General features: G+C 54.5%; 1 protein-coding gene across 7 annotated transcripts in view; it reads right to left on the bottom strand.

The window, feature by feature from the left end:
- Positions 1 to 12,220, bottom strand: part of LOC125716449 (nuclear factor 1 C-type-like) — a 66,216-nt gene that overhangs the window by 37,117 nt on the left and 16,879 nt on the right. For all 7 annotated transcript variants that reach the window (XR_007384333.1, XR_007384334.1, XM_048988743.1 and 4 more), the window contains exon 2: positions 7,385 to 7,916. Coding sequence is in view for 5 of the 7 variants with exons in the window: in XM_048988743.1 (XP_048844700.1) it covers positions 7,385 to 7,916 (532 nt within the window). In the remaining 2 variants the exon portion in view is untranslated. The remainder of the gene's footprint in view (positions 1 to 7,384; positions 7,917 to 12,220) is intronic.

Raw genomic sequence — 12,220 nt, 5'->3', positions numbered from 1 at the left:
TCTGCAAGCTCTGCGCGGGATGACTTCAGATCATACTCACCCCCCCCCCCCCCCGCCCTGACACTGCTCGCAATGAGATCATACTGTGGGGGGGGGGGGGGGGGGCAGATGGAGAGGGGGGTAGGAAGCGGGCGTGTGATTGCTTCCAGCTGGCTCACCCTGGCCAAACCGCTCAGGTCTCCGAGCCAAGAACCTGCACACATCTATGTCTAATGAGACACCATTAGGGAGCCAGTCTCAGGGCCACTGCGCTCTTCCCAAGTGAAAAAAAGTATGAGAGCTCCACTTCCCCATCCCATAATCTCACTTTCTCATCTAAACCCCAAGCTCACACCATCTCCAGACCTCCAGAGCCGGCGTTCCATCTCCATCCACGCGCCTCTGATGTTCCGCGGATACTCCCTCTGAAGCCTGCTGAGAATCACGCCTCCTCCTGCACTGGCAAACTGGCACGGCCCAGTGAATGTGCACTGGCTCCGCCTCTCTCTCTGCTGGGGCATCGGATGGAGGTTTTCCCCACCAGCCCTGCCCATCGCCGGCAGACGTCACGCCTGGTTTTACTCGGAACTCCGAAGTGATGTTCAACTCTGCCGCATGCTCTCCTGAACCCACCCAGGTCAGGTACGTCACTCAGTAGCCCAAAGGCAGTCCCATCGAGGCTCCCCTGTGGCCTGTCACATTCCTGCACAAGGCATCTGTGGAGGTTGAGGGTGCTGAATGACACTGGATAGACGTCAGACTTCGGGCCCAACTGCCCCGGCCTTCACAGGCGAGTGAGGTCATGGCACAGCGACAACAGCTACCCGCTTTTAGCCACTTGGTAACTGCATGCTACTATACCTACGAGACAGACGGGCCTGCCCACCGGGGCCTGCACAGCCCCACCTCCCCTACACTGATACCATACTAACAAAGTAAGAAAACAACTGTGATAGTTCCACCTAACATCACGCTACAGGCTGCGAGATTATTTGCACGCTGATAGTGGTAATTAACGGTAATTGCAGCTTTGCCCCTTAGCGATCCGGGGCCATGAACAGCTACTGCGTAACCACAAAGAGGACCCCCCCCCCCCACCCCCAACAACACCATTAATTCAGCTCCAAAAGCTGCTATTTAACCCAGCGGTCTCCCTGCAAAACAGCCACTTACGGTTCATTTGGCTGTCAAATGAGTCTGCATCCGTTTCTCACCACACCAGCCACTTATGGGCAGGATTTTAGTCGCTTCCTTTGAGGGTACAGAGGGTCTGATCCAGGGAGGATGATGAGGTGATAACAAGCAAGAAACCAAGACAAGCCACCGTGTCTCCCAGGATCCCACCGCCCCCCCAAATTACGCAAATTAAGAAGATTACTGGCTGATCCGGTAGAATTAGACGAGTGTTCCGTATGCAACACTCAGTCCACAGCCTACTGCTATCACTACTGTCTAACCACTCAAGTTAAAATTCTCTTGTGTGGGTTAATCCTAACCAATGAGACAGGTTTGAAGTCTCTGGGACCCAAATCAAAAAGTCAAAAAATTCCCCTCCATGTAGTGACTGCTTGCAGCCAACAGGGGGCTCCCCAAACCTCAGGGACCTTCACGTAACTGTACGGCTTGCTTAACGTTGCCGTTGACCAACCAGGCAGCGATTGTTTAGCTGGTGGATTTAGCCTAGGTGACATTAGGGGGCCCTGAGACTTGAACTCACGTTTATCTGCTGGCTACACCCACGCCACACCCCCCCCACCTAACAGCCTGAAGTGGCCAGGGGGCGGAGAAGTCGCCCTCCTGCCCAGAGATTCACCAGTCTGTCAGGGAAAAGTCCGGAAATTATTATCACGTCATGTCTGAAGGGCTGCTCTTCAGATACAGCAGCCCACACTGTCTCAGGAGAACCATTGCTGTAGGGATCGGGTTTCTGAGTGCCCAGAGTCGGCATGTGTACTCCGGCAAACACGCATCTGACATGTGGCGGAAATCGGCGACTGTTTTCCACGTTACAGAACCCTGCAAATTCTGGAACATTCTGACGGTCTTCTTCTCTTCTACTCATCAAAGCCACTATATTTTGAGCTCCTGGTTACTATAATGTTATATTTACATCGTTAATGATAATTCTGTGAGCAAAAGCGGATGACATCGCCGCCAGCTTGACAAGTTGGTAATATTTTCCATTTTTGCTGGAACTATCAGAGCCAGGAGTCGCATGATTCATCGTGACTGCCTAGCGCATCCTTTGGAAGGTATGAAAGCACTGCATTCCAGTGGCACATGAAAAAGAATCGATGCAGCTCTGGGAACGAAATATCGGGCAGGCGAGAGGGGTTCTCGGCGATGACGCAGTGGGCAGCGACTCGTAGACAACCACGGAAGATTCCGCCGGGCAGCCCCCATCCGTGCGTTTCCAGCTAGCGACATAGCGCAAGTCGAAATGCATTCGCCACAGAGAAACGCTTTACTGAAATCAGAAGCACGACTGGCCAGTGCCGCGGGCCCTGCAGCTCAAATGGAAGCCTCATACCGCAACCCGCACGGGGCAAACCATCGGCATCTCGCCGACGGCAATTCCAGAAACACCCACCGCTCATCAACGGCGCGGTCGGCTACTTGAAAGTACAGTTTCGCAGAATGACAGCAGAAATCTCTCGCTTTCGGTTGTCCTGAACCACAGACGAGAAATCTGCATCGCTGAAGCTCACTCCACAGATTACTCTTTACTGTACATGTTCTGCTCAAAGCAAAACATAAAAAAACCCTGAACGCAACAAAAATAGGGCACTTTTTTCTCCCTGTGACAGGCTGAATGGTTATGGCAACGGTAGGTTAGTAAACAGATAGCATGGAACAAATTAGCCGTTAACACTCACTGGTTCAGTCCCAGGACCCCAGCAAATGGCAGAGGCGGGCTATGTAAACGACGGTGCTGGTATTTATTTAGAGCATTTAGCTAAAGCCCCGGATTGACCCTGGGGGCAGCGATAGGCAGACGCCTGCCATGGCATCATTTGACCCCGACGTTTGGCCTTTGTCATTACACCACATGTCCATCAGCATGAGGAAGGCACTGCCAAGATGGCGGCTGTCCCTGCGACGTGCCTTCCCTGGATATCCCTGTCTGTCTGCATCGCCCAGCTGTTGTGGGACATGTGGGGATTTGCGGAACTGCCCTCCCCCCTCCCCTAAGGCTGAGTCGGGGCAGACGGCAGCCGCACGGTCCCAACGTGGGACAACAGCTAGAAATGGTCAGTGTGGGGTCACGAAGCAGGATCCACAAACCACGTGTAGCAATGCGATACGGCGGGAGGGATCCAAGGAGAAAGGTCGCCTATTTCAAAGCAAAAACCGTCGAAAATGAACCAGATCATTTCCACAAATACCAATCAGAACTATTACAGAAGGCGCGATGTTCCATCGGTACTCGCTCACAGATATAGATCTCTCTGTGGTTTCAGCCATGCCCTGAGAAAACGCAAACGCGCATGCATAGTGACGCATGTAACACCTAATGCTTCATTATCTCGCATAATGTCTCCCACTAGTGTTCCATCCTTGTCTTTTCAGAGCCGAGGCTGTCGCTGGCCGTGCTGCCCTAGTGGACATACTGAAGGACCTAGCTCAGCACTAACTGCGTCGTGAGGGGTCGCTCCTGGCCTCAGTCTGACGGGAAGGGTTAATCTGCTCAGTCCGGTTATTCGTTCTGTCCATCCTAAAGAGCACTTAAAAAATTCGGAATTTACCGATTCTGCAAATTCTACCAATTATTCGGATTTTATGACGCCCCCGCAGAACGCAGCAGCAGTTTCACGTTAGACGCCACAGAAACGGACGCATCCCATATTAAACAGGGACATGACAACTGAATCAACAGCAAAGAGAGTGGATGATTAATGTTTTCTGCTCAGAAGGTACGAGTGCCTGTGCGCTGGCTGGGTACATATTGTGATCGGCAGCACGCAGAGCCGGCCGGAGGCCAAACCCCGGGACAGTCACACTGCAGGAAAACGAGAAAGCAGAAAAAGCTGCAGTTTCGATCTGGTTTCAGGATGAATGTTCACTTGGGCCGATCGATGACAGCACAGACAGGGTGACGCACAAAAGCGAAGGCAAGCAGTTAAAGCTGTATATATAAACAATGTGTTTCCTGAAATGCACCTACAGAAAACAAAACAGAAATCCCCTGCCCCCCTCCTCCCCCCACCCAGAGGGCTGGTGCGCAGTGACAGTCATTCAGAAGCCCCACAGCTTCACCATTAGGGAAGTGTAACTCGGCATCGGCACAAACACGGGAACGAAGCATTATGGGTATCAAGCTGGCGTGCACTTATATTGGAGGAAAAAGTGTTCCGTTATTGGGAACACCCATATCATCTTGTTTGGGTGGGGGGGGGGGGGTGGGGGTGGTAATTCGTGGTGGTGGGGGGGGGGGGGGGGTTTGGGCGGTAATTCGTGGTGGGGGGGGGGGAATTCGTGGTGGGGGAAAGTTGTCGTACAAGAAAACACTGGTGATATTTTGAAAAATCAAATTTTGACTGAGAGACAATGTTATTAATGCAGTTTTCATTGCTGTTTAGACTTCACTGCTTCCACATAAAAAGGACCAGAAATCAAGCAGATTCACATTCAAGGTACAACGGCAATGACAGCATGTGTACGTGTCCGGGGGGGGGGGGGGCTTTATGCTGCTCACTCCTCCCATATAAACATGGGTGTCACTGGAAGCTGACGAGCGTGGTGTGAAAACGGTACCGTCGCTGGCGAATCGAACCCTTCTCCAGTGACGCCACTGCAGCTCGACGGCGCTTTGAAAATAACAAACACTCAAAAAGGCTTTTAGGGCTGGAAGATGTTTATCCGACAACGTCATTGTTAGACATTTCTGCCAGAGGCGAAATTTCATTTCTAAAGTAAAATGACCATCACGGTTGCCTTGTGTCTTAATATGAAAAACATGTTTTCTCCAAGTCCAGCGCCTCCCACTGTTCATCTTCAGAGGGGACACATCGCTCCCTCAGACAGATGTGTTCTAATCACCAGATGTTGATATCCATCGCCATGGCAATGCGCCGGTAATGGGAAGAGGGAACTTGGGAATCAGCAGGGCCCAGTGCAGCCATGCCCCGCTATCCACACCGGATCGATCCGGAACATTGATTCCCAAAGAGTCAAGCTGGTTTTTATTAAACTCGTCCCCCCCTGCCAAAATTGCTGGGGCCGGGGGCGTACGTGACACTTGGCATGGACATGCCCGGCCAGGAGGGAGAGGGGGCGTGGCCACACTGCAGTGCCAATGCCCTGTTACGCTCAGCGAGATACCATGGGGGGGGGGGGGGGGCGCAGACTTGCTCAGGCAGGAGCATGAGTGAGGTTTTGTTTCCTGTCGCCGTCAATCGTATCTCCTGCTCTGGGGCGGGGGGGGGGGGGGGGGTGTACAGGTTCAGTGCCACTCCCCCCCCCACTGGAAATCAAGATAAAACGAAGTCTTATAAGCAATGTCTCATGTTTTCCCTATTAAAAGTTCTTTATATTTTTTATTGTAAACATGAAAGTAATGGAATATTCTGGAAGGTCTTCCTATAAGTCGGTGTTCTGGAATAACGCGTTCACACAGGGGGCTATATAAAGGCTGCACTCGGACGCCACTGGCTGAGCCCGCCAGCAGCCCAACAAGCCGCCTGAACATGACCTGAGATGACCCTGCCCCACCTCCCACCTCATGAGCCCCCGCCTAAAATTATCTTGCTGCAGCAGTGAAGCAGGTTCCTGTCTCTCTCCTCGGCTGGGTTTCCTGTGCGTCTGGCCTACGGTTTGGGAAACGGTTACTGTACGCAGGAGGGCACACGCACGCACGCACGCACGCCTCGGCCGTCACGTGGGATGCCGCGGCGTGACGGGTCCGTGGCGGAGATGGGCCTGTCTCCGGACTTTCATGGGAAGGTCGGCCTTTCAGAGGAACTGGAAGAGGGACAACAGCTAACCAATAAGACCCCAACTCAAATGGCGCAGATTCTGTAGTTATGCCGGATTATGACTGACTTCAATACACAGTTTGGCACTGAGGGAAACAGCAATAATTGAACAAATAGTGGGATATTATAGTAGTTTACAAGCTATCTGTAGTTGACAGATGACTGAAGGGGTGAAGCTGAAAGTCACACGACTTTTTTTTTGTCATATGTGCAGGCCTCCGCCGAGGCCTGAATATCAGCGTCGGCCAGACACATCTTCATAAGCTTGGACAGGCGAGGAGAGGATCACGGGCCTCGCGAATTTAAAGGCTCCTGCCCCTTTAAGGATAAAAGCTGAATTGCTGCCCCGCCCCTCCTCCTCCTCCACCCCCCCCCACTCCCCCTCCCTCCAGGCCTGAGTGAAAGTGGAAAGCCGTGGCGCCTTATCAAAGTGTTTACAGCCAGCGGTTTGTAGGCCATTAGGCAGGGTCATGTGACCAGCCGGTTGCCACAGTGACCCACATGTCTGAGGGTGAAGGTTGCCTGGGCTGGCAGAGAAGAGGGACCGCAATTGGGAGAGAGAGAGAGAGAGAGAGAGAGAGAGAGAGCAAGCATGCAGCCGGGGGCAAAGGAACTACCGCCAAATAAACAAGACAGACTTCGTGTCCTTCCTGCCACTCCGCTTAGCTCGCTCTCCCCACACAGGCTGCCTGCGTTCTGAGCAACTCGGGGGCCATTAACAGGCCTGGCTAATGGTCATGCTGCTGTCCTCTCCTCCCTACCACGGGGGGGGGGGGGGGGGGTCGCATCCACGCCGCCTCAACGGGCCGATCCATGGTCTGTGAAGAAGCCTGTAGATTCAAGTGGGCCAGATAGACAGGCCTTCGTTTCATTTTTGTTCCTGGAAACTGTTTTCCTTTTTCCGACCAATCAAACGCTGCCATGGGTCTTTATTTAGCTGCATGTTGAAGGTTCTCGGTTACGTAAAAAAGGGGAAAGTGCACAGATACACACACACACACACTGTCAGAGCGACACGGCACTGTTAACACAGACTCTGCGGCGAAATAAATAACAGAAACCGTGGCACAGCAGTGACAGGCCTGACAGCAGGATGACGAGGTACATTGCCTGTGCTGGGGGGGGGGGGGGGGGGGCAGGAGGCACCAACACCCCCCCAAACAGAAAGATAGCTGGCCAACCTCGAGGTAAACTGAAAGCAGCAGACGGTTCCCTTTTGATTTATCTTGTGTGTCCCTCTGCCTTCTCTGCAGGGTTGAGCTAACCTTGGGTCTGCCCCCCACCTCCCTGGTCCTGCACAACCATCCCCTCCCCACCCCTGCTCACGGCCTTGGCCTTCGCTTGGCTCACGCCCCAGGCCACCAGTGTCCTTACTCTCACCCTCAGACCCAAAGGCATTGTGGGAGCTGCAGCTATCCCCGGCCACTCACCTCTCTCCTGGACGAAGTAGGCCAGGTAGAGGTCGAGCTCCTTGACGGAGACGCTGATGTGGTGAGGCTGGACACAGAGCACGGGGTTGGTGCACTGGCCGGCTTTGACCAGCCGCTCGCCGTCCGTGCTCTCCAGAGGGATGCCCTTGAAGAGGATCACCATCACCAGATCCAGCCGCCACACCTTGTCGGCCTGCCGCAGGCAGTCGATCCGCCGCATCTTGCCCTTCTGGTCGGGGTTGGAGAGCACGCAGGAGGCCGGCTTCTTGCCCGTGATGGTCAGCACGAAGTCCTCGCGGCACTCGGGCCGAATGTCCTTGCGCAGCTTGGCCAGCAGCCGGGACGCCCACTTCTGCTTGACCTCGGCCTTCTCGCCCAGCAGCTCGTCCTTGACCGCGCGCTCCTCCTCCATGGTCATCCGCTTCTCGTGCTTCTTGAAGTACTTGCGCTTGCGCGCCTGCAAGTTGAACCAGGTGTAGGCGAAGGCGCGCACATGCGGCAGGAGGGCCTCAATAAAGGGGTGGAACTCATCCTGGGTAAGACAGAGAGACAGAGAGACGTCACTGGGAGGCTCTCGGGATTGGCTAACCTCAACTGAGACAACCAATAGAGGAGAGGTCAGCCACTGACGGAGACCGCGCCCTTTGATGGTTTCTGGCGGGATCGTTTGGCTCGGCTACCATGAGCATGACTTTACGAGCCTCTTCAGAAACTTCAAACTTTATTTGTTGCCGTCCAGGCGAATCACAGGTTTTGTTTCACTCACGTCATGCGCATCGGGCAGCAATATAAACAAATACACACCTGGGGGCAAAGCGTAAGCAGTTCACTTGGGGGGGGTGCAGAACTGTGGCTCAATAACAACAAGTCCCCCCCGCCCACCTCCTCCAAAAACCAACCCCAAAAAAAATCTGAAACAATGCCTGTACTACATTTGAACAGAAAGTTATTAGCCATGAAGCTAACTGGGTGAGGGGAAGGAGATACATACTGTGGGGATGGGGGCAGGGGGCCCCAATCATAAAGTCATTTCGCCCCCCTACCTCAAAAACCTCAGTGGGGCCCACACAAATACGAGGTTTCAGCGGTGGTCAACGGCCCACTGGATGAGGGACCGGAATTCCAGATGGGCAACGCTAATGAACGGACCCGACCGGACTGGATTCAAAGGGAAGCTCCACATTTGACCTGGAAAAGCGTGGTTCTGGTTCTGGAGGTTCGGAGAGCGTGCCGCGAAAGCCGGGCCCACGTGGCAGAAAACAGGAACCTTGATTCTCGCAGTCTATTTTCATGCGAGTGCAGGGTATAATGTGTTCTTCTTTCCGGTTGACTTCAGTCAAAAATAAGAGGAAAAAACTAAATCACTCTGAAAAAGCAACCAGCTGTAGGTCTGATGCATGGTGGTGCCGCGGTTCGAGGGCCGGGGGCAGCGTCAGTCGCCGGCAGAAGGTACGGTACCTTTCCAAATGGGGGGGGGGGGGGGGGGGGGTCTGATCAGACACACGGTAGAAGAGCGAGTCCAGCATGTTTATCTGCGGATGCGGGCATCCACACATCTGCCCGTGTGCGTGTGTGTGTGCGTGTGTGTGTGCGTGTGTGTGCGTGTGTGTGCGTGTGTGTGCGTGTGTGTGTGTGTGTGTGCGTGCGCTCGCCTCGGACCACGTCAGGACCTGAGGGAAACCAGCCGTATGATAACAGGAGTTACAGGAGGACATCGCCTGCCCCCCCTCCCCCAGAAACCCAGCATCTCCATATGAACGTGTCACAAGGCCTCCTTTATGGCAGTTACAATAACCCCCCCCCGAGCCACCCTCCCAACACCACAATAAGGGGGGTGGGGGGTGGGGACAGACCGCACAGTGGCTGGTGTGGCTTTCATTGCTACACATGGTGCTGGCATGGAGACCAGTTGCTCCTAAGGCAAAAGTAAACATTAATTAGGGTGAAAAGAGACTTGCAACCAGCCCTGCTGTCCCTGCCGCTGGTTCGGGGGCCAAAGCTCCATTCACACCCGGGCCTCCAGCCCCCCCGCCTGCACCAGCGGCTCTGCACCCAGGGAAGATTCTATGACATAACCACCCATCTTTTAACTCCTTTTTCTGGTCAGGCTTGGAGCTCGTCCCCGGCTGCATGCGGCTGGGGTACACCTTGGATGGGATGACGTTCCATTTTAGCCCTAAATCAGTGGCCTGAAACCATCTTACTCATGCATTTAACCCTCCCCCCAGCAAATCTGTCACAGCTTTTGCCCTGCTGGAGGGGGCAGTGATATTTGAGGGAGGGGCAGTTTTAAACCAGTCATGAAACGCCATGACCACTTAGTTTGCCTTGTTACTCCAACAGCGAACTAATTGTCTGATGTAAGGATGCAAACCTCAGCCACGACGTGCTGGCAGGCCGCTGTGTCTGTGAAGTGCTGGAACACGGGAGACAGTCGGTCCACCGACCACCCCACACCATCTCCTGTATCGTATTCCGAGCAGGAAGCCGACGCTCCTGCCCTGCTATCTGTGTCCCAGGTGGCTTCGCTCCAGGGGAATGTTCTAAACATCCCTTCTCCGAAATAATAAGGCTCCTGCCTGGACTCGAACAGAATTTGGTATCGACACTAATACTGTCACTGACGGGACCTGGAGGCGGCAAAGCCAGAGTGATAATTCATCCCAAGATCCCCGGTCTGGCAGGGCGATGGTGGAGCCCCCTGGAGGCAGAGCACAAGTAGCCTTGCGAACGAAACAACACCATGCCAGCCCTTTAAGATAGAGACACCTTTCACTCCTTTGTTGTTAGGATCCCGTTTCTGCTCTTATTAAGGCAGAGGGAGACTCGAGACTTTTTCATGAATGATGGAGGGGCGGGGCCAACGGATCATGGTCCAACGGGCAAACACTCAGACAGGCTGTCAATCAGCACCCGCCAATCGCTCGCCATCCCAAGAGCGACCCAGACGAGGCACACCGGCGGAAGCTAGCAAGATCCGGGCAGGTGTTGGATTCAGAGCGCGGTCATGGGTCTCTCTCTGGGCTGTTTTCATGCTCGGGGGCAGGGGGAGCAACAGCGGCTGCACAATGACAGACGCGTGTATAATTAGCCTGCAAAATGTGCAATAAACCCCCCTCCCCTGTGATTAAGTCTCATGAGCACGACGGTGCTCATGACATCTCCGGTTTCGCTTTCACAAAGTGCCCCCCACCCCTGCCACCCTGGGGCACAGCAGTCTCTTGAAAGACGGGAACGCCGGAACGCTGCAGGGTCAATCAGGACCAGCTCCATGTTTGGCACAGACAGGTACAATTTCGCAACCGGGGACTGGAGGGTAAAATGGCCACCTCATGCCGTCCTCTCGTTAAAGAGCTATCTTTTTACCATCCTCCTCGTTTTTTCAACGTGTCAGCGTATGTGTATGTGCCACCCAGTTCTAGAACTTTCCGTGATGGACGAGGCCAGCGTGACCCAGAAAAGCACGCTGCAGTTACCGGCAGGACGGTACCGAAAGGGCTCGCTGTGGAAGATACGCCGCACGGTGAATCATCCGACACCCCCCCCCCCGCAAAGCGCAACTGCTGAGTCAGCCCCCCCCCACCCCAGCATGGCAACACCGGGAAGGGGAGGGGCTGCCAGTAGGCAGTGGCGAATGGAGGGGGGTGGAGTTCTCACTCTCACAAGGGCATAGAAACTGAGGAGAGGCTGCGGTACAAAATTCCCCCCACCCCCCACCTTGCAACCCCCCAACCTGCCACAAACAGATGCACACGGTGATGACCCATCCTAGGGATGTCCAGGGCATGAGGTGTCCCATACTCACGTACTCAGGAAAAGGGATTTGGAAAAACAACAAACCGGTTATATGCCAATAAAAGTACGAGCAAATCCAACGCATCAAACACAAGCAAAGGTAATAAGGAGGGATTGTGGGTCTTTTATCGGGCTCCACATCACCACGAAGGGAACTTCGTGCAATTTAGCCATTTCTACACTCCAGCGCAAAGAAAGTTACAACTTTTACACAGCAAAAGAAGAAGGAAAAACAAGTAAACTAGACAGAACAGACGAGGTTATATAACAGAATCGTGAACAAACATGTCATGGCAAAGGACAGGACTCCACCTCCCCCCCTGCAGGCCGCGTTTCAGGGGGGAGGCCCCAGAGACAGCGGTGCATGAGGAGGGGCTCCCACCTGAACCCCAACCAGTTTCAGCTTCACTCAAGATACAGGCAGGGGTGCGGTATGTGGTGTAGGAACACGGCGGTGCAGGCGAGGAGGCGCAGGAGCGACCCCCACTGGAGCGGCCCCCACCGCAGCGGCCCCCACCGGAGCGGCCCCCACCGCAGCGGCCCCCACCGGAGCGGCCTGCCGGTGATAACATTCTTCAGCCGTATCGGCGCTTTTGTGAGACGTGCTGGAATCGCGCCAGGAGCTGAGCTTTGCACACATGCTAATTACACACGCCGTCGCCGCGCCAAGGACGAAAGGGACAGAAGATGCCGGCAAGTCCCGCCCACCCCAAAAAACAATTAGCGCTTTATGCTAGTACGTCCCCCACCTCCCCAACCACCGGCACCACCCCTTCCCAGGAGGCTCTGTGTTTGAGCTGAGGTGGTGGTGCTGGTGGAGCAGGGGGCAGGAGCAGTGGTGGCTATGACTACAGGCATCAGCTAGTGTTTTAGCTGGTTAACGCTGAGGTTAATAAAGGAGGCCTTCAGCCGAAGGCTTGGGACAGTGCAGGCATCCCCCACCCCCCCACCCCCCCGGGCATGTCCCTGCGTCTTGTGAGCGCGACAAAGAGGCGGGCGGGTAATAAGAGATGTTCTCAAACCACGTCGACAAAGGCAGCC

Source organism: Brienomyrus brachyistius, chromosome 21, assembly GCF_023856365.1.
Source record: "Brienomyrus brachyistius isolate T26 chromosome 21, BBRACH_0.4, whole genome shotgun sequence".
NCBI classification, from domain to species: domain Eukaryota; kingdom Metazoa; phylum Chordata; class Actinopteri; order Osteoglossiformes; family Mormyridae; genus Brienomyrus; species Brienomyrus brachyistius.
Note: the sequence above shows the minus strand (reverse complement) of the source record. Positions and strands in the feature narration are given on the sequence as shown.